The 26,529-nt window shown below is 36.0% G+C and overlaps 1 protein-coding gene across 2 annotated transcripts; it reads right to left on the bottom strand.

Annotated features, from left to right (window-relative positions):
- Positions 1-569: 569 nt before the first annotated feature.
- Positions 570-23,447, bottom strand: LOC136803618 (VWFA and cache domain-containing protein 1-like). 2 transcript variants are annotated; one of them, XM_067060341.1, is made up of 24 exons: positions 23,151-23,447; positions 22,364-22,429; positions 21,729-21,899; positions 20,860-21,122; positions 19,860-20,004; positions 18,973-19,108; positions 18,567-18,641; positions 18,328-18,459; positions 17,896-17,954; positions 17,482-17,623; positions 16,518-16,676; positions 10,877-11,003; positions 10,388-10,665; positions 9,077-9,219; positions 8,617-8,723; positions 8,080-8,163; positions 7,667-7,768; positions 7,297-7,398; positions 6,688-6,790; positions 5,267-5,368; positions 4,679-4,831; positions 4,359-4,453; positions 3,442-3,558; positions 570-1,439 (listed from the first exon to the last, which is right to left on the bottom strand). In XM_067060341.1, exons 1-24 carry the CDS (start codon positions 23,316-23,318, stop codon positions 884-886), a joined length of 3,585 nt encoding a protein of 1,194 aa, XP_066916442.1. In that variant the 5' UTR covers positions 23,319-23,447; the 3' UTR covers positions 570-883. The 2 variants fall into 2 exon arrangements, with proteins under 2 accessions (XP_066916442.1, XP_066916443.1); XM_067060342.1 differs by lacking the exons at positions 17,482-17,623; positions 17,896-17,954; positions 18,328-18,459 and having other exon boundaries at positions 789-1,439; positions 23,151-23,405.
- Between the last annotated feature and the right edge of the window lie 3,082 nt (positions 23,448-26,529).

The following is a 26,529-nucleotide window of genomic DNA, read 5'->3' as shown; positions in this document are numbered from 1 at the left end:
TACAGAAATTTTACTGCAATCTAAACACATTGACCAACCTGGTTAAATACCCTCGGGGGGGGGGGGGGTGGTACTAGGGTTGCGAGCTGACGGGGGGGGGGTGCCGCCGACTTTCGACCATCTGACCCTTACCGGGACTAATTTTGTGAATTTTACGACCCTTACCGGGACAAATTTGACCAATTTTGACCAAATTTCAATCTTTGGAAATCCAAAAAAGGTACCCTTAAGGGCGGCACATACCGTACCTTCCATTTGCCTAGGTACCCCCCAGGTATACCCTTCGTTTGATGTGATTTAAGCCCTGTCGCTTATAATTCATCGAGTGTAAATCTTTTTTACACGTTGCAAGGTCTTTGAGCCTAGTTTCTCAGCCTTTTGCTTCTCAAACCATCCATTCTTTCGACTTGAGTTTTACTTTTCGTTAACAGTGTTGTCATCAAGTGATCTAACTCCACATTTCCGATGGGGGGGGGGCGCTAGAGGTAAATGACCGTACGAGGAGCCCTTAAGGGTCCCTTTTCCAAGCTTGCCAAAGTGCACTCTAAGGCAGTACTGCTCTAAGGGTATACAATTTAAAAACTTGATCATATTTTGCCTTAAAATGGTAAAAAAAATTCAAACAAATGCATTGGTTGGATAAATCTTCTCTGCACTGTAAGGTTCCAATTTTAAAGGCCTTATTTTGGGCCGCACGTACATTCCCCCTCCCCGGGACCTCGTTCCAGCTCAAAGGAAAGATTTTCCGATTTATAAAGATATGTGGATCCAGATAGCCTACACATCTGTAGAGGGAGGTATACACATCTTTTAACTAAAGTTCATGCTCAATTTTAATGATGATATTGTTTTGTATTTGAAACTCTTGAAATTTGGTTTCAATTCAAGCTCCAAATTCACTGTCATTAGAATTTTTCATAACAACATCGGGAAGTTTGCCATCTTTAATATTAGATTGGTCCTCGTCAACTTGTGCAACTGGATCTTCCTCTGGTGGGAGCGGTGTTTTTGGTGCACCAGTCGGTGAAAACGAATCAGGGTCATTCTGATCAACATAAGCAAAGTTGGTAAAAGCTTTTTGTTGTCGAGGTAGTGTTGGTGCGTTACTGACAGCGTTGTTATTCGTTTCGATTGTTGATTCAGATTTTGCTGATGGTTCACAATTGATGCTCTTCCGTTTAAAGTAAACAATTGCCAAGATAATGAAAATGAATATCAAACAGCCAACTATTATTCCAGCTAGTTCTTCTTTGGAAAGTCCATCTTTATCTCCAGGTTTCTTTGGGGGTGAAGGGCTTGTTTTAGGAATTAAATCTGGGAAGCATGGTTTGTCGGAGTATTCACAATATTTTTTATCGTCAGTCGCAGACGCTCCGTTCGGATATTTATGACACCAATTGCAACCAGCTTTGAAACGATTACATTCGCTCAAAGTATAACTGTAAAAAATAAAAATTTGATATGATTAAAAAGGATTTTAGTGAAATAAAATCCTTTTTGGCCCAGTGGGCCTTTAAAAAGCAACTGACCGAAAAGATTTTGGCTTTGTCGGGGCCTGTGCGCGCAATAAATTAACAAGTCCAGTAGTCCAGGCTAAACCAGCGGCCGATTTAGAATTTTTGCCTCGCCTACCCGCACGATGTTTGACCTACTCTTATATTGGATTGAATTGGCAGTAAAGTCAAATTTCATTCTCTTTATGGCAAAGTATTTTTCAAGGTTTTCGAGATGGATGGACAGATGGAGTCAGGTCAGGGAGCATTTGGATGTTGGAGTTTTATATTTCAAGCTTGACAGAGAATTTTTCCACGTAAACTTATGTTGTAAGTCATTAAAGGATACTAAAATGCAGTTCATGTGTAAATTTGAATAAGTTTGGAAAGTTTTTCATCATGCTACCCGTGAAAATGGTCAATTTTGGATCGATCGCTCTAAACGGTCGGTGGCTGGATTTTTCAAACCTTGCAGAGAATTTCTTCAAGTAAAGTTATGCTGTAACTTATTAAAGGATACTAAAATGCAGCTCATGTGTAATTTTGAATAAGTTTGGAATCTTTTTCATGATGCTACCCGTGAAAATGGTCAATTTTGGATTTATCGCTCTGAACTAAAAACGGTCGGTGGTTGGATTTTTCAAACCTGACAGAGAATTTTCCCAAGTAAACTCATTAAAGAATACTAAAATGCAGCTCACGTGTAAATTTGAATTGGAATGTTTTTTCATGATGCTATGCGTTAAATCTATACTTCTGAACGTTGACGGTCAACATTTAATATTTGAAGTTTGTGAATCAATCTAAACCGATTTTTTCTTTTATACTAGTAACAAAAACATAAAGTAAATCTATTATATACATATATTGCGTATCATTTATCATTTCTGACCTTCCAGCGCAGCTGGTATCTTTTCTTTTTTTTTCATTCAGCCAATTTTCGAACTTTTTTAAATTTTTGAATGTTCCGTATTTCAATCTCTGCCGAAAATGTTAATTAGGATTCTAAGACTCGATGTTTTCTTTCAAACCCTAAAATTGCAACAATAAGATTCCGCAAATATTGGTTCTCTTAAGGTACCCGATACGCCCCCCCCCCAGTGGTTTGTGTGAATGTGTGAATGGGCATTTTCGGTTGCGTGAATGCGTGAAAATTGGAAAAAAAATGCGTGAATGCTTGAATTGAAAAAATTTGCGTGAACGTGAAAATTCACTTTTTGATTGCATGAATGCGTGATTCTGGGCCATTTTGTGCGTGAATACGTGAATTTTCCCTTTTTTCCACCGATCATGTGCAGTTTTCCCGATTTTTCAATGTTTCCCCGATTCTTCCCGACTTCCTGAAAAATCGGGTTATTGCGTGAAACTCGAGGTAAATTTGCATGAATGTGTGAATTTCAAAAAAAAATTGCGTGATTGCGTGAATTGAGGGTCCGCTGGGGGGGGGGGGGCTCCGATACGAACGACATCTGGTTATTGCCACGTCAGCTGGGCCTTCATGCCGCTTCGGCTTCTTGTTAATATTAGAATAGCTACTTCTTTTTTTCCCCATTATCAATGGTCAATATTTTAAGTAAATGTGCGACCACAGTCTAGCTGTCCACCCTAAGATATGGGAGGACGCCCCTCCTTTCCATGGATTTTTCCACTTACCCTTGATCCGTCTCTTTAGTTGATGAGCATCAAGCAGAGATGCATCAAGTACCATTTTGGGATGACCTGGCTGAATGCTCTACCTTCATGCTACTATCACTATCTTTCTATTACCCCCTTTTCCGCTCCATATAACCAGTTAAAATATCAGAAGATTACTTCTAAAGGCATAGAAAATAGCTTGTGATCGGAAAATGGCCGACGTTAACAGCTTTCAGAATTTCATTTTTCAATCACCATTAGATATTGGTGAAAATTTCTGTAGGAAAGAGAAAACTATGCACTTTGTACTTACCGTGTTTTGCATTCGGGATCCATACAAAGATCTAACTGAGTTTCATCACCTGTGTACCATATCCCTGAGAAATCTGTTTTTCTTTTATCTTCTGGATTGCATTCAAGCGTATTGGATCTGTTAAAAAAGGAAATTTAATGTGAATACACAATTTTTTAAGCAACTCCATACCGTGAAAAGCACAGGCCAAAATCATTACAGTATATTCTTTGAAAACTCAATCTCTGATACTATGGTAGCAACTCAAAGGGTTGCATTTGAGCTCGTTTTCTGAAAAATTTGCTTTGACAACCCCTGATATTATAACGTATTTATGCTCTTTGGTTTAAAGGCTATCGTCTTCCATGGTTAGATTATCTTAAAAAGAATTGCTCTAAATAGCAAATAGCCTGGTTTTAGCCGCTTTTATTCGAACTTCCCCCGTTCATAAGATTTTGAAAAAATTTCGGACCCCCTTTTATTCAGACCCCCCCCCTCCCCCTACTATTTGGGACCTTTAGAGTACCATCATGTAATTCGGCAACATGATCGTCATTTTCAGAGCTTTTTAACTGTAAATAGCCAAATATCCCGAAGTAAGGCTCAATACTTTTAAAAAAGGCCATTTTTTGCTTCAGGCGTGTAATACAAGGTAAATTTATGGTTGGATTTTCGTTAGAATACCGTAAAAAATATTTCAGGATGATTTTTCGTAAAAAGTTAAGAATATCAATTGTGAAACGGAAAAAAAACACCATTCTTATAAAAAAACGCATATATTCTTTACAAAGCAGCAACTCTTCCTTTTTCAAATACATTCAGCGCTGTCCAGATACTGCTAGTTTTTTGCACGCGACAAACAGTTACGATGGTAACGCCACTCGAACTGCGCGGGAGAGCTTGTGTCCGGCATATCACCAGAACACTCGTTTACTTACGTAATTCGAAGATCACTGAGACAAGTAACGGGTTGTATGCAAGGACATTCACAATTTGTTTCGCTGATATCGTTCGAACAATTTCCAAATCTTTCCTGAAAAATATAACATAAAATTAAGTAGGTGGTGAAAATAATATCCACTTTCTTGAAGGGTCCTTGGAGATCGCCGCAAGTTTTAGACTTTAAATGTCAAACCGAAAAATTGATTTTTCCCCGGCGGAAATTAATTGAAAATGAATGTTGTTTGAAAGAATGTAAATCACAAACTGCTTCCCATACTAAAACATATGTGGTATTTTGTTCGACATTGACAATTACCCCGTTTATCGGTTCTCTGCAAGTACATTTCTCTTTAACATCACATCGATCATTAACATACAACAATAAAAGATTGGAATCGATAATCGGTACCACATGATAATCCTTCAAACACCCCTTGCTATACGATTTCGCTTCTATCACGTGGTCAAGCTGAAAAAGAGGAAGGAAAGTGATAAATAGGTTACAACTAATCTCCGAGCAGATTCTGATACTCCACGCATGGCACGCATTCACTCTAAAGGCCATCGCTCCGTAAGATAATCTGCTCAGGTTGTCGCACGGATTTGATCTTTTTCATTCAGATTTCGAATAATTTTAAATGAGCTTTTCCGCACAGTGATTGGCTAAAACAAACAGTCGCACCAAAATCAACTGTCAATCAAATACATAAACAATATACATTTGTTTCCAAGTAAAAGGCAAACGCAGTTTCGAATGTTTTGGTTGAACAACCAGGTCAGATCGTCACATTCGCAATATCTCTTTAGATAGAGCGCGGTACGTACAAATCAGAAATCATATTTTAATCATAAAGCTAAACTTAAGTAGACGATTTTCTTAATTGAGTTGGTTTTTGAAACTTACAGAGTAAAACCATTCTTTTACGGTTACATTGTTTCGGAATTCCAAACAATAATTTTTTATCATAACTCCATTCTCAATCATCGTCTTTGCGAGTCTACCATGCTAAAATGAAAAAATTACTGTCTTAAGATTGGACAAAAAAATCATTCCTGCAGACATGCCCCTCTGGACGATAACCTCTCAGAAAATTATTCCTGATGGTACATTTCTTCGGGGGTATTCTCCAGAAAATATACACTATTTTTATAATAATGCAATGGATTTCCATATTTCATCATGGATATTCTTAACTTTTTTCGGTATTCTTAGGTTAGGATAAAAAATCTACCTAGATTGAGCACGAATACACTTCCGATAAATTAAATGACATTTTTGTGAAACTGGAAATTTACAGTTAAATATACTCTAAAAATGGTATTCTTAGGTTATGTTGCCAAATTTCATGATGGTGATATTCTTAAGCATTTTCTTAATTTTTTGGCCTGACCGACGGGGTTGTGCCGCTGAAGTTCGAGAAATGGACCCTACGTGGAACTCGTTTTTATGAAAAAGTGACCCTGAATGGGACTGAAATTCCAAAATGCTCTCAAAAATTTCCATATTTTTCCAATTTCCCCCAAAAAGGTACCCTACGAGGGACTGATTTGTCTATTTCGGTGTTTTTGCAACCCTACCTGGGATTCATGGAGGTGAAAAAAGGTACCTTTACCAGCGACACATCCCCGCACTGCTTTTGCCCAAATATCCCCCTCCCCCCCCCGGGAAAATTCATGAAACAATTCTTATTTTTCTTGACGCTTTCTGGTGTACATACCATATACAGTTCATAAAATAATCTAATTTACAAATTCATGATTTTTTCCCTCTTCATCGTCCAAGAGGAAGGAGATAATGGCCCCGTTGAACGTTGAGGCTAGGGTACTACCTTTCCGTGGAGTTAAGAGTATTTAGAGTCGCTGGTAAAGGTACCTTTTTTCACCTCCATGAGTCCCAGGTAAGAGTCGGTTTTTTCAATATTCAAAGTCCTCTAAGGGTCGAAAAAATCAGTCTCTCTAAGGGTATGAAAATTCACAATTTCTAGGAAATTTTTTTGGTTTTGAGAGAAAAAATTGTAAAAAAGTCTCTCTAAGGGTAGGACTTTTTTCAAAAGTGGAAGAAAATTTTTCAAAAAAGTCTCTCTAAGGGTCAACTTTTCAGTAAAAATCATTCTAAGGGTCGGTTTTCGGAGGTCCCGCCAACACATACCCCTCATCCGCCAACACTAGTACCCCACCTGGTAGCTCGATGGTTTTTAATGTTAAGATAGTTGAACGATAGTACTAATATTAGAAATTTTTTTCGCAAAATAAGTCCCTTTCAAAACCTTTTGTTTTATGTAGGCATTGTTAAGGTTTAAACAAGCAATTCTTTCTGTGACTTACCATCTTCACGATGTGTTGATTTTCGAGGGTTGAATTTTCATTCTCTTCCATAAAACTCGATTGATAAACTACGAAGCCGTTTCGATCAATCACAACACATGCTCTGTAAAAGAAATATTAAAGTTCTCAAGTCTGAAAAACTTAAACGGTTGTCTCTAAATTGAGTTTACTTTGAGATGCTGCCAGGTTGCTTAGGATAGATTTCTTGGAAAAAGAGCAAGTTTATGTCCACCGTTATCATTGGTAAAGTTTGGTCGTGAGCTAAATAGGATAAGTAAGTAAGCCTGCGACCGCAGTCGAGGCAACCCGAAGGCTCCCTTTTCATAATATCTGTCTACTCGAAGGTAAAGGAGGGCACCACTCTTTCTTCCTGGATTGCTCTAATTACCCTTGATCTTTCTCTTAATTGCTGAACTGCAAGTCAAGTACGAAGTCTTTGGTAGGACCCGGCTGGGGATTGAACCCACGATAGAATTTACTCTTACTCTCGACGTCCTTGCATACCGTATCCGGATGGTCTAACTTTGCACCACGGCCACAGAGAATAGCTAAGGATATTTGACTTTATAATGATCAAAAAGTGAATAAAAATACTAAGCCAGCACTTACCCAGATGCACACTCTTTGATCGATCTTTCTAGTAACTCTTTGAAGTAGAGTGGTTTGAAATCCATAGCAATGTTCCCTGCTTTTTCTACTGACTTCTTTCCTCTTTAACATCAGAAGTAAAGATAAAGTGATTGTGTTAAATAAAGTCTTGGTCAAATAGCTTGAAGCTTGAAAACGTCATATAGAGATCATTGGCAAAGATTGATTCAAACTTATTGATGTGAGAAAACTGACGTAATGATACAAAAAATTTATTGCATGTTTTGATGACCTTTGATTGAGAATTGTGTTCAACTCGAACATTTAAGTGAAATTAGCACAATTATAAGTTCTAGAGGAATTGGAGCAAACCTTGAATGATATTGCTTACTTCAGTAGAACTTTCCCTAGCGTCATGACAATTTCACCGGTAAAGGCATCTGGATAGGGTGTTGTTAAAGTTATTCCTTTTTGTGCAATCATCAATCGATACCTAGATGAATAGAATATCATTTAAAGATACGCAGTTAGAAAGACCTTGATTTACAGGGGTTGATGATCAAATTAAGTTTTTTCTTGTTTCTTTTTTTGCTGGCTGAGCTGTAAGACAACAGCGTCACAAACGAGGGTTTCCTTAAACAAATCCCCACCCCATATAGGGAAAAATAGCTGATCCAGTTGGCAATCAAGAGACGCAATCTACAAGATGACTTAGCTTTCCACATTAAATATAAACTCATTTCCATCTATAAAACTAAGTTCGATTTGATTGAGACTAAGCTGAATAAAGAGTAAATTTGTCACCATGGTCGAGCTCTTGGATCGTATGAAGGATTCATCAAATGTCCAGGAAACGTTCGAAAGAAGCCATTATGCATACCAATGTATCTAGAGGTGAAAATGACGGGTATAAACAGCTAAATTTTTGGCCATTGAACGTTACAATGATAGGACCCAAAGCCAAAGATTTCCCGTTTATACCCCTATCTCGAAAATGTATAACTCAGTGGAATTTCAATGTAATCTCGCCTTGTCACTTACGACTAAATTATATCATATAAATCAAATAGAGTAAATAAGTATATTCATCTGGTGGCTGCCGGCAGAGCCGGGAGTGAGGAAGTCTTTTCCCTTTTCTATTTGGGCTACACCCGGGAAATTGAATGCTGAGGTAAAACACCTATATTCATCTCTCAGCAACTTTCCGCTTAGATCGGATTACCCAATCTAAGCTACTCATTCACTGAGTTGGTGGACCGGGAATCGAACCCACAACTCTTGGATTGTGAGTCGAATACTTTACTGACTGAGCTACCTGGTCACTATATCAAATATAAGAACCTTGTTAACGTGTTCTTTGCAGCTTCAGATGTGTCATTTTTCCAATATCCCTCCATCAAATGTGTAGCTTGCACTGACTGACGAAGATGGTTGAACACATCCATGTCCTGTCGAAAAAAAAGTTGTAAAACATTATAATTTAAGACATAGTCAACAGAAATGAAAAAAGGTTTTTCAGAGCCTGCCAGCTCCCGGGAGCCGGGGTTGAAAAAAGGCAAAGCCCGTATTGAAAAAATGATGAATCAAACATTTATGACCTTAAACTTTCGCGAGCGCATATTTCGTGAGACCATTATTTCAAAAATAGTTTCATTTATTTTCGCGAATCTCCCCCTTTTTCAACTAATTTCTTTCATTTTTCTAAAAGCAGTGTTATCAAAATTTTCGCGAGTACTAAGATTTTTTCTTGCGAAAATTAATCCCCTTCAGGTGCGAATAAAGAAAATATATGTTATCAAACCTTGAACAATTCATCAGGAGGGGTTGCCGTGTTCCCAGGTGTAAACAAATCATTCAATTCTTTTACAGTTTCATTAGTTTCAAGTTTGAAGTAAAAACTTGGTCGTTGAAAAGCATCTGCTGGGAATTTGATAACCGAAAGATCTGGAAAAAATGAGAGTTTCATATTCATGTCATTCACTCAAGTATCAGCTAGTTTACATTCTTTTACTGTCCTCGATTTTTGCGGGTCAGAACTTCAGTCACTCTGTCGTCCTCAAAAGTGTAAATACCATTCACTCAAATATCAGCGAGTTTATGTATTTACACTTTTGAGGACGGCAGAGTGACTGAAGTTCTGACCCGAAAAAATCGAGGATCACTGAAATAAATCTCGTACACAATTTTATAAATCAAAAATAAATCAAAAATAAATCAGAAATAAATCATAAATAAATCAAAAATAAACCATAAATAAATCAAAAATAAATCATAAATAAATCATAAATAAATCAAAAATAAATCAAAAATAAATCAAAAATAAATCAAAAATAAATCATAAATAAATCATAAATAAATCAAAAATAAATCAAAAATGAATCAAAAATAAATCAAAAATAAATCAAAAATAAATCAAAAATAAATCAAAAATAAATCAAAAATAAATCAAAAATAAATTGATCAGGAGCTAGTCAAATCAGAAGCTAACCATCTCCCTCGCAGAAAAACACAAATACATAAACTCTCTATTTAAACATTTGGGAGAACAACCCTCTTTCGAAATCATCTTTCTAACACATTAAAAGTCAATTTTTCATAGAACCTTGTCATCGATTCTCTAGAGACCCTTTTGATGAAACTTTGGAAGAAATTTGATGTCGTTCCACATAAATAAAATAAATAAAATTTGAAAAAGAGTAGAAATTATAGCTACATTGAAAGTTCAAAATATAGTGATAGTTTTCTACAGAACTTAAAGTTCATGCGAGAATTTCGATTTCAGTAACTTCACTTTATTTCATTTGATATTTCAATTTTAGAGGGATTCGATGGTTCCTAAGCTATGATCTAAGCCTCATGTGAACAATTTCTGAACTTTTGGGGATCCTGGGAACCTAAGGTCGTAAGGTTTTAAGTCTAATGTTAAAACTCTATATTCTAAAAGTAAATTAGAGCCTTGATTTTTAGATTTTTAAGATTTAGATTTTCCGAGCTAGAGAGAGTCTACTGGCAACAGGTCCAGATCACTCTTGTCGGCAAATGCCGATACCGGCAAAGAAATCGAAAATGATTTTGTCGGCATATGCCAACAGCGGCAGGAAAAAAGAAGTACCTTTTGTAGCAACATGTTCACTACTGTATTTGCACAAATCATTCGCGTAATTATCTGGAATCAAGTCAATGCGATGGTAATTTTCTTTCCCTCCTTGATTGGTGATTTTGAGTTCGGACTTTTCGTAATCAGATGACGTCACAATGGTCATAATGAAGTCAGACTTTGGAACAGCTTTCCAAGTATAAGTCAATGTTTTGTTTTGTGAGGTTGCTCCAAAAGGCCCTCGAGATATTGGTTTCATTACGTGTGATAATGTCTTTGACCCGGGAACGCCGCTAGTGGTAGAGCAATACGATTTAGATCTCAAGATATTTTCTGGTAAATTGGTAGATTTCGAATCCCCCCATATAAATAGTCTTTTTAATCAAACATCGCTCTCATACGGTTATTTTTTAATATTCTACGACCAAATTAAATTTGTGGCGATATGATGATTATGTCATGGATAAATAAAATACAAAAAAGAGTCTTAAAAGAAAGGTTTACCTTATCATATTATTGTAAACTTCATCTTTGAAACTTTGTGAAGATTCGGTTTGTAAAATACTAACTGTCCGAGAAAGTTCATCTGATCCAAGTGGTTGTCCGAATTTCGGGTGTATGAATGTTTGGCCTGTGTAGAAATAAAAAGTAAAAAATTCGAGAAAAAAAAATTTAGAATCGTGTGAATAAAAAAAAGAAGGAATCTGAACTTCAAGTAAGCTTTATTGCCCCCACAGGAGCGCAGCGACGAGGAGGCACTCATAGTTTCATTGCCCCCACAGGAGCGCAGCGACGAGGAGGCACTCATAGTTTCACGCATAGATATTGGACTGGAATCTCGAATCTTTGCGTGTTTTGTTTTGTTTTGTCGCGCAAGCCTACCCGTAGTTAGTCTCTTCCGTAAATGTTCGGTTTTTTTCCGGGACGGCAGTTGCTAGCCTAAAAACTTTTTCTTTATAATAGCAGGCGCCGCGGGCATTTTACTCAGCTTTCGACAGTAGATTCTATTCCGTTTGTAGAATTTTGCCCGATTGGTCAACATGCAGGAAATGGAATGGAGAAGTTTCGGGAAGTTTTTTTAAATTCAAGCTCTCTCCTCCTGCAGTCAAAATACTTATACGCATTTACTTTTGACTTTCGGATTAAACAAGATATATACATATACCAATCAGTGAATTTGCTGACAGTCAAATTACAATCTGTCTCCTGTCTTAGACATTCAGTAGGAGATTGATTCATTTTTCGACCCAAACAGTTTGTCCCCAATAATGAACAATGATTAAAACTAGTACATAGCTTACACTAACATGCCACCGCAGCAATATAATATTTAAAGAATTCTATAATAAATTGTATAATCATAACAATGTCAATTGCAAGATTATAAGAAATGCATGGGGACAAAAAAATAGTAAGTAACTACACGTTTGGTTAAACGAAGAAATAAAAGATTTTCTTTTTTCCTGAAAATAATAACAATAACACTCCATCTAAATAAATAAAAACGATGGCCTAGTTATAATTAAGGTTTCGACGAAGACATGAAAAAATCTAATTAAAAAGAAATGACTCTTATGTTTTGCAAGCTAAAGTTTATTCCACTTAAATTGGCATTCATTTTTGCTATCATGTGGAAACCATATCAGAGTAATTAGACTACTCGAGTAACTAATAAACGTACAGTAGCGAATAAACGTACAGGGTCGAAAATGGAGGCATGCAAACCTAATTGAAGGATCTTTTTAATGAGGTTAGGGGGTAAATATTGGGTAATTTGCTTTCTTTTGACGAGTAGAACAAACCTCAAAAGTCAAAGATGGATATTTATCATTAGAAACAAAAGTAGGCACTTGAAATTGAGGAAAATTTTTGTTAAAATTAATAAACGTACATGTACGTTTATTAGATACCCGAGAGTATCTTCCTTGAGAGTGGTTTGTACATGGTAGCAAAACAAACTTCCAATTTACATGGAATAGATTTTAAATGTAAGACGGGTTCAAGAAACGAGCTTGTCGGAACAGGTTGACGAGATAAAGCTTTTAATGCTTTAAAGATTGAAACATAAAAAATAATCAGGAATAATTAATTGATTTGATTATTGATTGATTTAATTACTGATTGATTGATTGATTGATTCTCTATTGCTACTTTGCCTAATAAACAATAGTCAAGAGGATACTGCGGATAAAATTTATCAAAAAGTTCTGCGCCATCTTAAATAGGGCGAAATAGAAACCAATCCTAGCTAAGGCCCGGACTCCACTCGCCTACGCTTTGATTGTACTTCTCAAGCAAAATCTTTTATGTTGTTGGTCAAAAGAAAAATAAAGATATGCCATTGTGGTCCATTCAGACGTACAGTCGAGAAAAGTTGAAATGCGCCTAATTTTTTTTAAAGTGCATAGTACTTTTTCATGATGCAATCTTTTCTCCAAACTAAAAGCTGATTGAATCCATTAAGATGATCGCAGCGCAGACAATGAAGATATGTGCCTTCAGGAAGCTAGACTTTTTGAGTTTATAGCTATATACTTTCACTTTATGGTGTTTCTGTATGACTGTCTGTGTGCCTAGTCTAACCACCGTTAAATGCCTTCGGGAAGGTCCCTCCTAACTTGGAAAGCCAGAATTGGAGCTATTTCACCAAACTACTGGAGCGCAAGTTATTACGTAGGCTATCACAACTGAAAAAGTTGAATGTATGCGCCTATACAAACTTTTTTCAGGTTTTCCAAATAGATTTACCACACTGAACAAACAGTGAAAACACTCTAAGTGAGGTAAATCTATTTTGAAGACCAAAAAAAAAGTTTGTTTACATCGATTCACATTCAATTTTGCTTTGGATTCATATGCTACATTCTACTTTTTTGTACTTTGCCGGTATCTTGTTTTACCGTTTCTGTATGACTGTCTGTGTGCCTAGTCTAACCACCGTTAAATGCCTTCGGGAAGGTCCCTCCTAACTTGGAAAGCCAGAATTGGAGCTATTTCACCAAACTACTGGAGCGCAAGTTATTACGTAGGTTATCACAACTGAAAAAGTTGAATGTATGCGCCTATACAAACTTTTTTCAGGTTTTCCAAATAGATTTACCACACTGAACAAACAGTGAAAACACTCTAAGTGAGGTAAATCTATTTTGAAGACCAAAAAAAAAGTTTGTTTACATCGATTCACATTCAATTTTGCTTTGGATTCATATGCTACATTCTACTTTTTTGTACTTTGCCGGTATCTTGTTTTACCGAGTTAAGAAAGATATTCCCGAGTTACGACCATATAATGGTCTTTAAAGCTTAAGAAGCTCTATAAACAATAAAGGTAGTTATTAATAAAATAACAGACAATATAAATTACAGTTTGATAAGTTTGAACAAAAATATCAACAAAATGTACATTTGAAAACTTGAGCAAATTTCTTTAAAGATTCCCGAAAAAGAATTGAAATCATTGCTGAAATGAACTTCTGACTAAATTACAGTATTTATTCAGTTTTAAAGACAAGAAACAAAATTAGACATACAAAACACTTTTTCCATTCAATGAATCGAATCAGCTCATCATCATAACCAGTCTGCCATTTTGTTTGTTTTGATTTGCAAAAGTAATATTGTAATCCTTGTTATGGTGTAATTATATACTTTTTCTATAATTTGCATTTATAACACTCGCTTAAGCTTTTCAATCCTAAATCAAAACTAATGAAATGCAATATATAATAATGGTAATAGCATATAACGTAATATGAAAATGTGTATAACATTTACCGCTGTATAATTTACCGCCATATTTTTGCGGAACACTTAATTGGCCGGAACATACAATACGAACAAACGCGCGCGCAAAGATTCGAGATTCCTGTCCAATATCCTTGCGTGAAGCTATGAAGGCCTCCTCACTCGCTACGCTCGTTGCGGGGGCAATGATAATAGTAGAACAATGATTGAATATGGACAAAAGTGATTATTGTATGTTGGTGGTTGAATTGGAAACGAAATACCACTGTAACTAAATTTATTCGACAATCGTCATTCAACATACTCTACTCCCAACAAGAATGCTTAAAGAACCTGTGTTATGATGGCATGGTACTTCAACAGTAAGTACAAATATTTTTTTCTTTGTGTACATTTATAAGACTTGGTTTTATTAATCTTTTGTGTTTAACCTGTGTTCTTTTTGATACTCACCAGGCACTATTTGGGAAATTATTATCAAAGATTGAAAGAAACTTTTGTGAACTATTTTTGAGGAAATTTCAGTACACACACCATATAGGCAGTCATCGAAAAATTGTTCTATTCGCGTCACCCACCCCCATCAAATTTTCCGCTGATTTTCCGGTTCGGAGATGCGGATAAAAATCTGGGAAAAGCAATTCGTTCTTTTAAAGTATAGCTTTTTTCTCAATTGCTCTGACGTACCCTGAGTATCAGAGGTTAAGTTAACAAAGAAAATAGTAACCTCTGAAGACAAATAATAGAAATTTTATCGCGCATGTGTCAATCTAATCACTGTAGAAAAAATCAAAGATGAAGAGCAAATATTACCATATTAATTTCTAGCAGACTGTATCAGTATGCAGTTTACTATTTACGAATTCCCCAGAAACCTCCAAGTGTAGTTGAAATGAGTTTATTTCGAAAGAAATCTTTTACATAATCCCCAAATGTATAACAGTAATTACTAAACTTTTAATTATGGAAATGTCACTTTAATTGAATCGAAATAATAGACAGACTTTATGTTATGATTCTCTATCACTGACTCTTTTTACAAAGCATTGATGACTTTTTGTAAGTTGTGTTTTCAACGACGGGAATAAAAATATCGACTATGACGCTCATCCAAGATCTTGGATGGTCGTCATGGTTACTTTTGTCTTCGCTGATTGCGCGATGAATAGAATCTCGATTCGTCGGCACAGCGTAAATATATGATTTTGAGCTGTGCTTTTCACGGTAGCTCTGACGACCATCGAAAAATTGTTTTGCTCGCGTTACCACCCGCCCCTGAGTTATTGGCGTGATTAAAAAAAACCCGGGAATGTTTTCGACCGCCCGTCTGCCCGCATGAATTTTTAACACCCGTTGCGACGCGAACAGAGAACGCATTTTTTCGATGACCGCCATATCATCTAATTTCATGTTTCTTATTTTTCCTTTAAGCTTTTTATGAATGAGGATTCGTTTACCTTGACAACGCAATGTTACCTCGTTTACTGCTACTGTTACCACGTTACGTCATGACTTCCCATCCTTCTACACGATATTGCTGTTACAACTGCAAGATAACTGGCATATCTTTTTAATGTAAACAATTTTGTCTACGAGATCCCTTATCATGCCGTTGGAAAAAGTCCTGAATGTACGCTATTTCCTGTTAATACCTGCTTCCTGCTCATCAATATTGCCTTGTTACTGATACTATTACCACGTTACGTCCTATCATCTTCCATCCTTTACACAACGCTGTTACAGCTTCTAGATTACTGGTAAATCCATTTAATGTAAACAATTTTGGATCACGATATCCTTTGTTAAACCGTTGGAAAAACTCCTAAGTACGTTGTTACCTGTCAATTTTTGGTTCCTGCTTGTTATGTTTCTGGCTCATTGCATTTCTTATGTTGTTTGGTTCTACTATGTTTCATTTATATTTCAAATTGGTTGAAATAAATAATAGTTGCATGTCTTTTGACTGGTTTAGTATCTGTAACTGTCTGTAATTGATTATACCTGGACACTTTTCCTAATTAATGTTTTAAGATTCGTATTTTATTCTTTGTAAAAAGTAATTCACATTTTTAGAAAAAAAAATATGTTTCGTTTATGTTAGCTTATTCATTGATATCTCAAAGAAAATGCTGAGAAGAATCATTCTAACTATTCCAAATCATTCCAAACTTTTGCTATAAAGCATTAAAAAGCCTTAATTAGCATTAATTAGTTTTTACAAGCATTTGTACTAGCGGGTGTCAGTTAGTGAAAGCTATGGCTAGTAACTAAATATGGGTATAACTAAATTTAGACATCGAGTTTAGATTAGTTGACAAAATTTAGTCAATCCTTTTTTCGGGACTGCATGTCAATCTCATTTCTCTTTTTTTTCTTCTTTTTTTTCTCATGTCAATCTCACCGTTTCTCTTTATAAGGAACCAATAAGAATTTTCCGTTTGACTCCATTCTTCGCGAATAAATTCATTGGTCAAGAAAGAAAGACAAACAACTCCTTTCATTGGATTTTGTGAAGATGAACTTTTATCCACCACTGCTTTACATGCATCAATCGTTGTGCCTAAAGTTGGAACAAATTGGAATTGAATTAATTCCAGCTAGAATTCGGTGGGAATTTGGACTTCCACAACAGGGGTATACTGTTTTCTTCTGAAAAAGTCCAACGTTAGAACCGGAAAGGAAGTTATAGTACAATATACACTAGGAGAGGGGGGGGGTAGCACCAGTATCGTGGTGGGTCGACTAAAATTGAGCATAATTGAGGAGGCAATTTCCAAAGTTGTGATTTTGGCTTCCCCTATCAAAAGTAAATATCGTTGTAAAATACGTAAGTAAATACACACGAGCGAAGCGTGTACGAAAATGTTTGACTTTTTTTATATCTTTACCTGAAACTGCTAGTTCCTAGGTGTGAAAAGGTAAAGGGGTAACGAAATTAGTAATCAGAGGCGACTTTTGCACCCCTTGTCTTTTGCCAACCCCTGAACAAACAGCCCCCTGACCAGTGGCGTGGTGGCAGGGGGGGCCAGGGGGGCCAGGCCCCCCCAGCGGAGCCCTTTTGAGAAGGGGCGCCCAAAAATAAGGGACGCCAAGAAGGATTTTTCAGGCGCCCATATAGAAAGATTGACAGAGAAAACAAAAATGGCGCCCTCATTACCTCAAAAACTCAAAATTTTCTGGCTCGCTTCGCTCACACACTCCCTTTTTTGTGTTCATAATGAGCGTAGAGGGGCGCCAAAAACAAAAAATCTTTAAAAAGGGCGCCATATTTGCCTTGGCCACCCCAGAGAAATTTTCCCACCACGCCACTGCGCTGACCCCCTACCAACACGCTACTGGTCAACACTAGATTCTATTGTAAATACCTCTACCAAATCGATCAGATATAGGCATGATGTAATAAACTTTATCGTCGATATTTCTTCCAGAGGGTAGAATTTCAGATATCTTGGAATTGATTGTAAAATGATTGTTGTCTCCACTAAGCTCAAAATCAATAAAATTGTCCTATAGAAAATAAAACTTTATTAGGTTAGTAGAGTTTGCCGGGAACCCTATCTTATTTGATTGCAACATCGAGATTTTTAGCTAAACTTGTGGTGACTTGAACCAATGATAAATTAATAACCCTAGCTTGGATTGCAAGGTGAATGCCTTTAACTGGGACTGACTTGATCTACTCAGGTGCAAGAATTGGAGTATTATTTCTAGACAATAGAATTTGATTTAAGAAAGAATTAGATCACAAACTTCCAGATCCAGATTTAAACATGACTTACATTACAACCCTCTTTGAGGTTCTTATTTTTGACGAAATTAGCTTTTGGTAGTTTGCCATCTAAAATTATATTTTAAAATTATAAAATAAATAATAGGCGAACAAAGTCACAGAAAAATCATAAAGTATATAGCTTGATTTTGGAAAATGGTAATATGGAACTTTAGTTGTTTGGGTGTCCTTTGTAAACTAATTTTGGTGAGTAGCAAAAATACTTAAAAAGCTAAATTTGGTGAAAGCCTAATTTAAGTGACCAAATTTTAGATTTTGACGAAAACTAGTTTTGCCGAATTGACAGCGTAAATCAGATTCTCAAATTCTTGTTTTGTCCAAAGATGATTTGTGGTGAGTTCCAGCTTTACCTGTCAAAGTAATTGTACCAAAAAATATTGAGCGAAACTACTGCGCATGTGCCTGATTTAAAGTGACTTACCATTTATTAATAACAACGAAAAGTACATATCATTGCATTCTGAATTCGTTTTTCTCCTTTCTTTGAAGACTTGGTCAATCTCTGACCAATTATCAATGTAATGACCACTTGTGACAAAGATGAAATGTTTCTCTAAAAAAGATCAAACCAGCACATGCGAAGAATTTATTAAGAACCTTCAAGTTTAGAAAAAAGTTTTACATCAGTTAGTCTTGAAGACCATATACTAATTCACCTACCAGTTTGATTGCTGTTATCATTCTTGAGAGCAGTAAAAGATTCGCGGAAAACCTTGGAATAGCTTGCTGCGTCTCCTGCAAGGATAAGAAATTTTGTATTAGTGGTGTCAGAGTAGAAGAGGTTTTTGAAAATAACTTATCCTATTATTTGTTTTGAAAATTCCTTTCCAACCAAATCACATCCATTCTAACTCCAGTCTTCAGCTAAAGACTTTTTTTTTAGCATTTCACATTTAGCAGATCACCCATCCTTTAGATACTTGAGAGCACATTTCCCTTGAAAATAAGTTTACAATATTTTCTGCTTCACGATGATAGGAAGAGCCGACATCGAAGGATCAAAAAGTAACGAAGCTATGAACGCTTGGCTGCCACAAGCCAGTTCATCAATAATTATTTTCCTTACCTTTTGGCTGTTTAGTCTCAATCTCTCCGAGAATTTTATCTTTGAGATAAGGAGTAGCTTGTGATGAAATTTTCAAACAATCTGCTGTTTTGTCCGCTGGTACCAAATTATCCTCGTGATAAAATTTCACTGAAATCTATAAAGATGAAAATGGGCAGAATCTATGGCAACATTCCTTGTGGAAATATCTCAGGGTCAGATTTAGCGCAATGTCTACTTATGGCTGATTCGATAGACTTTAGTGGCCTGGCTATATGGTAATATTATTAGTAACACTCCCTTAAAATCTCAGTCTTAAAGAAGGTTGAAAAGTGCCATGATCTTGAAGTAGATATGGATAATTGACAAAATTTTGGTTCAGCCATCTATGTGGTTGGCATTTTACAGACCAGAATGTAAACTTGACCAAAACCGTAAATTAACTGTTTGAATTGTTCGATTTGACTGATATTTTTTCTGACTGATACTTGAAACTTGGTACACAGTGATGATAAGAGAAAATGAAAGAAAACTGACAGACGCCCAGTGGAGCTTTTTCCTTCAGTGGGGATAAAAATTCCTATTGAAATCCCAATGTGGAGATAAAAATTCTATTGTTCCAAGGTGGGGATGGTTTTGGAGTGCAATTTGATTTGAATTTCGAATGGAGATCAAATCAAAGTCGATTTCCAAGAGAGGCTGAAATTACAGGGTATTTTCCCACCGGGGACAGAGCTGGGGTCCTAGCGGGTCTGTGACACAGGGGCGTTGACAGAAAAACTTCTGAAACCGCCGGAATGGTAACGCCAGAATTTTTTTTATAATCAGGAATATATGAATGGCATATGAATGAATGTTTTGAAATTAGTCATTGTGAAATTCAACAAAATTAGCATTTAGCAATTTACCATATCTTTGGATGTAAAAAGTTTAAGCAATGTCGTTGCAACTTTCCTCATGATGTCAATTGTGTTTTGAATTTTCTCGGAATAATCGAGCACAATCACAAAATGTCTGCCTTCGTTGCCTGCTAAAGTTTCTGCCAATCGTGAACTGTATGAAGAAAATTATAGTATGTAGTGCACACTCCTGTCTCACTCACCCAAAGGACTGTCTAGTTAGGGGGTAAAGAAAAGGGGACATTATTACCCCCGGGGTTGAACAGTGACTTCCTTTTTGTGGATAGGATATAGTCCTTCTGATGAACGCAACAGACCTTATCAAAGGTAGCATTTACTATTCTAGGATGGAAAAATCACTGCGCTTACCTGAATCGTGCTCGCGACACACAGAGCTGCTGGCGTATAGTTACTATACTCGAACAGCTCAGGAGGACAGTGTATCCTCACATGGTCGAACCTGACAAGTATTAGCAACCACACCACAGAGTCAGGGATATCTCCCCCCACTCTTGTATCCAGGGCCCGAGCCACGATTTTGAAAGTGAGGGGGCCAGCAAAAATATAATGACTAAGGTGGTTAGCGCCGACGGGCCGGAAAATTTTCGATTTTGACCTGTCTTATTTGGCTAAAACAGCTTCCTTTTTGTTCTGATTTTCTGAAAGAAAACTGTCAAGTTTGTTTGTTTAAAACAAAAGAGTATAATTAGACTTATTTAAGTGTCCATCTGTCCCCTTTTAGAAATGTTCTAACGTTTTTATTGGCACGTGCACAGAAAAGAAAAAAAATAATTAGGTGAAGAGAACTTTTTTTTTATTTTACTTTGCAAAATAAAATTAGGGGGGGCATGGCCCCCCAGCTCCCCCCCCCCCGGTGGCGCGGGCCCTGGATCAAAGCATAGTACTCAATTCCACTCACAGGGCATGGGTTGACCCGGGCGAAGATACATTCACTTGCCAAGTGACCACAGCATCAAGCGGGAATCGGGAATTTTTTGAAGTATCAAACCTGAATCTGGGATCCCTTTGTGCGCATGTGCATTCCATTGGTGAAGGATCTTGATAAGCAGGATAAGTGAACGAATAACCATCTAAAGAGTCGTATTGAATGTTCCTTGCTTCGCCTTTGGCTTCTTTATAAACATCCTTGCATTTCGTGACCAAATCCTCTTTCTTTAGGTAGTGAATGGATTCTGATGGAGGACTTCCAAGAGAGGGACAGACTTTCGAATTGCTTGGAGGTGTTTGCTCACAAATGTCGCTCATCGAAACCTGTCAAGAAAGGGATTTCTTTTAGCAATAAATGACACCAAGCAAGAAATAATAGATGTGGAGGAGTGCAAAAGGAAAATTCTCATATTCTTCAAAGAGCCCCCGCCCCCCAGTGGTAACACTGATCACGATTCCCATCACGATATCACGCAAACTTTTGTTTTCAATAGACGATATCGCGTTTAAATAAATGCAATGCATTCTGGTTTCTCGGGGACTCTCAAAGAAATTATAATGTCGATTATATAATGATCTGGAATAGATTATAATTCCCTTCAGGGTCCCCGAGAAACCAGAATGCATTGCATTTATCTAAACGCGATATCGTCTATTACGATCGAGCAAATCAGCAAAAAATATTAGATAATCACACATCCCTTTGAAATAGTCCAAATCTCATATAAAGGCACAAAAAATTTTCAATCAAATCACGATCACGCTTTGACCTCTGATCACGCTATCATGAAAAAAAATTCCAAATCACGTAATCACGCTAGAAAAAAGTCCCTATCATGACATCATGCAAACCGCTTGGGGGCCTATCTTCAAAAAAAATCAAAAAATCTAAAACTTTTATGAAAAGTTAAATGAAAATTATCTGAATACGTTTTCACCAAAGACTGAAACAAATCCCAGTTTTGAATCATCAAATTGACAACAACTTTCGATGGGTCTTTGATCACCGTTGTTCGTTTTATAATCGTCCAAAATGTGACTCGACATTTCGTTCAATACGTTTTCGGCTATGGTCGTCTTTCCCGCAAGGTCTTTGACAAACTGAAATTCGTGAGACAATAATTTGATTCTATAAATTTCGGGTCGATAATCTCCTTTTCATATTTTCAATACCCTATTTCATAGAATTCGTGTTTTTCGTACATGATTTTTTTCTACGTCACTGCAGTCATCAACTTTTTATGGTTGAACACTTTTGCGAATTGAGATATAGGTTTTACAAAAAGGCAGCAGCAATAGAAAAGAGTTTTTGTTGAATTTGGAAGTCAATTGAATCATTTTATTCAACCTCGAAGGAAATCTTCACATATTTGTGCATTTTTTCCCTTGTAAATTGAATAGGGTAGCATGCAACAGATACACGAAATAAATTAAAAAGGCACAGTTTCAATGTCATTTCAAGTCGACTTAAGTCGACTCTGGTTTCAAAATGGGGGGAAGGAAAACTACATACTTGAAGCGAATGGATTTAGGTTACGGACGATATAACACGAGAGTCGACTTACATTATCGAGGGTGGCCTGGTCATCAAAGCTAGTTGCATCATCTTCAGACATATCATTAAGGTTTTGCTGAAAAAACATACATATGAAGATAGCAAAGAATGACTATAAAATATCTTTATTAAAGGACATCCAAATTTTTTTGAAGCCTTAACTTTCTGAGTTTTAAACCTAAAATGTTCTTAACATAATCTTATCTTAACCAAATTGAGAGGATTTTAGTCCATCTTCCTAAAAAATCAGGTGTTTTAGAGACTACAAAGCCTTAAAATGTGCTTAACTTGCACACCCCTGTCTCACAGCCCCACTGGAACCTTTTTCCTCAGTGGGGATAAACATTCCTATTGAATTCCTGATAGGGATAGAAATTCTATTGTTCCAATGTTAAAAAATCCAGTGGGGATAGTTTTGGAGTACAATATTTTAAAACATTGAATGCCGAATAGGGATGAAATCAAAGTCATTTTCCGAGTGGGGCTGAAATTCCAGGATTATTCCCACCGGGGACCAAATTTTGACCAAATTTTCCAGTGGGCCTGAGGTCCCAGTGGGTTTGTGACACAGGGGTGTACTTGCTCTTGATATTTTACCCATGGAAGCCTTACGTTCTTATATAGTTTGTTCTTATAAAGAAAAAATGTGTATGATGAGTTTCTCTCCTGCAAAGAATGAGCATTTTAAAATATATTTCTTTTATGCGATTTCAAATCATATTCTTCACTGGTACCCTTAAAGGATTTTGAAGCGCCCACAAACACCCTTTCACCGCCACTGTAAATTACATTTATACCTGCAAAGTTTCATGACCAAGGTTCTCATTGACGAGTTTTGTCAATTCTTGTTGAAAAGTTTTGGCATCATCTTTCAATAAATCTAGGAAATTAACTTGGTTATTTTGTCCATTCACGTTTGACCAATGAAATGAAAGTAACACAATGATGACATAATGATACTCCATGATAGTGCCAAGTACCAATTGCAATTACCATTTAAGATTTTAATTGACAGCAGCCACAACTATTATAACATGAAAATTATATATCATTTATCGTATCCCGAATAACCGTCCTCACACACGCATTTCTACAGCTTGGTCAATAAAAATTTATAAAACATAATATGTAATATTCATTAAAAAAACTAAAAACTTTTTGCTATTTTTTTCTGAGAAAAGAAGGAAAAATACCTCAAATACCTCATGATGATATCTCCTTTTTTAAGATTAAAGGGTTTATAAAGTATCTTAACAGACAATCCTATAAAATGCCCCTAGCTGTCAAATAATGTTTTCTTGATGTCATCTACAACGTATGGAAGTTATAAACCCCCTGTCTCTGTAACCCAGCAAAAAAATATTGTAAAACGAATTAGTTTTTAAAACCCCCAAACATCCTCGGTTTTCGTAATGGCGTGATAAGGACCTTTTTCTTGCGTGATAACATGGTTTGGACATTTTTTCTTCGTGATTGCGTGATTAGATGTCAAAACGTGATCATGATTTGAAAGATTTTTGAGTCGTGATGCGATTGTCTTTGCTGATTTTCGTAATTGTGAAGACAGAAATTACGTGATATCGTGACCAGACTTACCGCTAGGGGAGGGGGCTATCTAATGCATTTTTGGAAACATTTACACTTTTCTTAAACATACTTTTGTAATTACCTCATCATGAATAAAAATTTGAATGTTTAGTATATACATGCCAACAAACTTCAAACTTTAATTATCAAATTAAAGCAATTTCAGGATTGAATTTCCATGAAAGATTCCAGTATGAAACTTTCCTCGGACAGAAATTTTTATTCTTAATACCGTAACTAAAAAATACATTCTTATAAGTACAGCTAGCAATTCCAAAGTCTCATGATATGCATGATATACCATAAAACCGAGATATAAAAAAAACTTTAAGATTATTATCTCATGCTTAAATACTTAATGTCATACTCTGTATAGTCTCAAACCCACAAAATACGTCTGAAAAGTTCCCGGGGGAGTACTAAGGTTGGGGAATATTGGATATGTCCGGACCAGGTATATGTATTAATGTTACATTTAGTTAGGTTGAGCTCAGAATACCGTTAAGAATATTTTAGGATAATTTTTGTCAAAAAGTTAAAAATATGCATGGAAAAAAATTGATGAAGCGTCTTATTTTGAGGATTTTTCTTTATAGTTTATATAAACAATTTTTTTTTTCGGACAAACTAAGTTTAAAATAACCAGGAGTGATTTTTTTTGTGAGAATCATCATTTTAAAAAGTCTGTCTTGGCAGCTTCATTATTTGAATATTGCTAGTTAAGAAAAGGAAAGCTCGCATTATAAATCTTAATACTCTTAACTCCTTTTATACCTACACAATATTTGCATGTAAGACATAATCAGCTTAAATCTTAATACCAAATCATATGCACCAAAAATATAAATACGAATGAACAAGTTTAATCCAGTTTCTGAATCTCTGAATCTCGTACCCGCAGACAAAAACCGTTGGTAGTATAGAAGCACGAATTCGTTAGAGGATGCTTGCACTTAAAAGTCATCTTTCGTGAGCGCCATTAGAATCGTGAAATATCGAACTAAGGGACTTCGGTTCAAGTTTGCTAGATTAACGAAATTTAGAACATTTTAAAAATTATTCTGAAATCCCCATTGTGCAAAATGGACAAAAAAATTCCTGGCGATGAAAAACATTTTTTTGTAGCTATACAAAACTAATTAATGATAAGAAATATAGTCTGTTAAATTGCTCGCCCTGCGCGCATTCTAAAAAGTGGTGCTCCTTGCGCTCCCAGCGCGCCTGCGCTCCTTGCCCGCCTTAATCTTTTTTGGGAGCCTTTGCGTGCCTTCTATTTTTTGGCGCGCCCTAATTTTTGCGCGCCTTATAATTTTTTACGCGTTTCTGATTTAACAAGTGTCATGCTTTTGGGGATAAATTTTAGACTTTTCTCCAAATTATTAGAAAATATTTGCTAAATTTCATTTAAAAAATTTAAACGAAATTACAATAATGGCTGGGTATGCAGGAGCAGGAGGGCAAAGCCTTCCTGTCAGACCCATTTTCGATTTGAATTCTTCATTTTTAGCCTAAGTTGATGCAAATGAAATGCACTTTCAAAATCAACACAAAAAAGTTGTAAATTCGGTCTTTTTTGAGAGATTTTGGCCATTGAAGTAAAAAAAATGCCGAATGACGTGTAAAGTTTGATCTAGCTCATTTTACCAAAAAAGCCCACAAAAAAGGGCCCTGGCGCACAAATGGTTAAATGTTTTCAATTATTCAAATTCTGGCGCGCTTATAGATAATGGTGCATGCAGTTTTGCATATCAAAATCAAAAAGTAGAATCGAATTTGAACAAATAATAAAATACTAACTCGTAAAGTCTGAATCAAAAGATTTCAAAATTTTACAAAATCAATAACAAGATCGAAATACAAAAGAAATGACAACACTGAGGTGTGCTTTAAAAATCAAAAATCAAAATGGCTAGTCGAAAAAATGACACAAGTTACTCGGAACCATTTAGTTCCTTTTAAATACTCTTAATGGTCAAAATAATGTAGTATTCTACCGTTGCAAAACCGATTGTCATACATACTGTAGTATAGGCTGCTGGCATCCACTAACGGATTCGTGCTCCTTATAGAGGATGCTTAATAAGCTATATTTCCTTTGTCCAGAGATTTGCCGCCTTTAGCCGATATACGGCTAAAGACATTTTTAGCTGGCGAGTGTCTACAAATATAACATTACGTAATGTTTAAATTTTCTGTGAGGCACCAAACCATAGATTGGAAAATATATTTGGATTTTGAAAAAAAAGTAGGCGGAAGGAAGTTTGCTTGTTTTTCTTCCTCCTTTCTTGTTTAATGTGGAGATTTTGTAAAAGATGAGAAATTAGATTTATCGAATTTAAGTGCCCTGATGTATCTTCTGTGTGCACCAACAAAATTTTGCTTCACAAAACTACATTTTGATGCTTTAATTTGGACTTGCATGAGTGTATAATTTTTTACCACACTGGATTCGTTGATCACTTTGGCTCCAGATAATTGTTTTGTCAGTTCTACAGATATGTTGCAGATTATTTCAAGGTATTCTAGTTATGTATATACAGTACATTTTGGGGGTTGTATTGAATATTTCTGACATTACTTCTTTATGAT

The sequence above is a fragment of the Clytia hemisphaerica genome, unplaced genomic scaffold (genome assembly GCF_902728285.1).
Source record: "Clytia hemisphaerica strain Z4C2 unplaced genomic scaffold, Clytia hemisphaerica genome assembly, whole genome shotgun sequence".
Taxonomy (NCBI): domain Eukaryota; kingdom Metazoa; phylum Cnidaria; class Hydrozoa; order Leptothecata; family Clytiidae; genus Clytia; species Clytia hemisphaerica.
The sequence above is the reverse complement of the archived record's forward strand: the minus strand, read 5'-3'. Positions and strand labels throughout refer to the sequence as shown.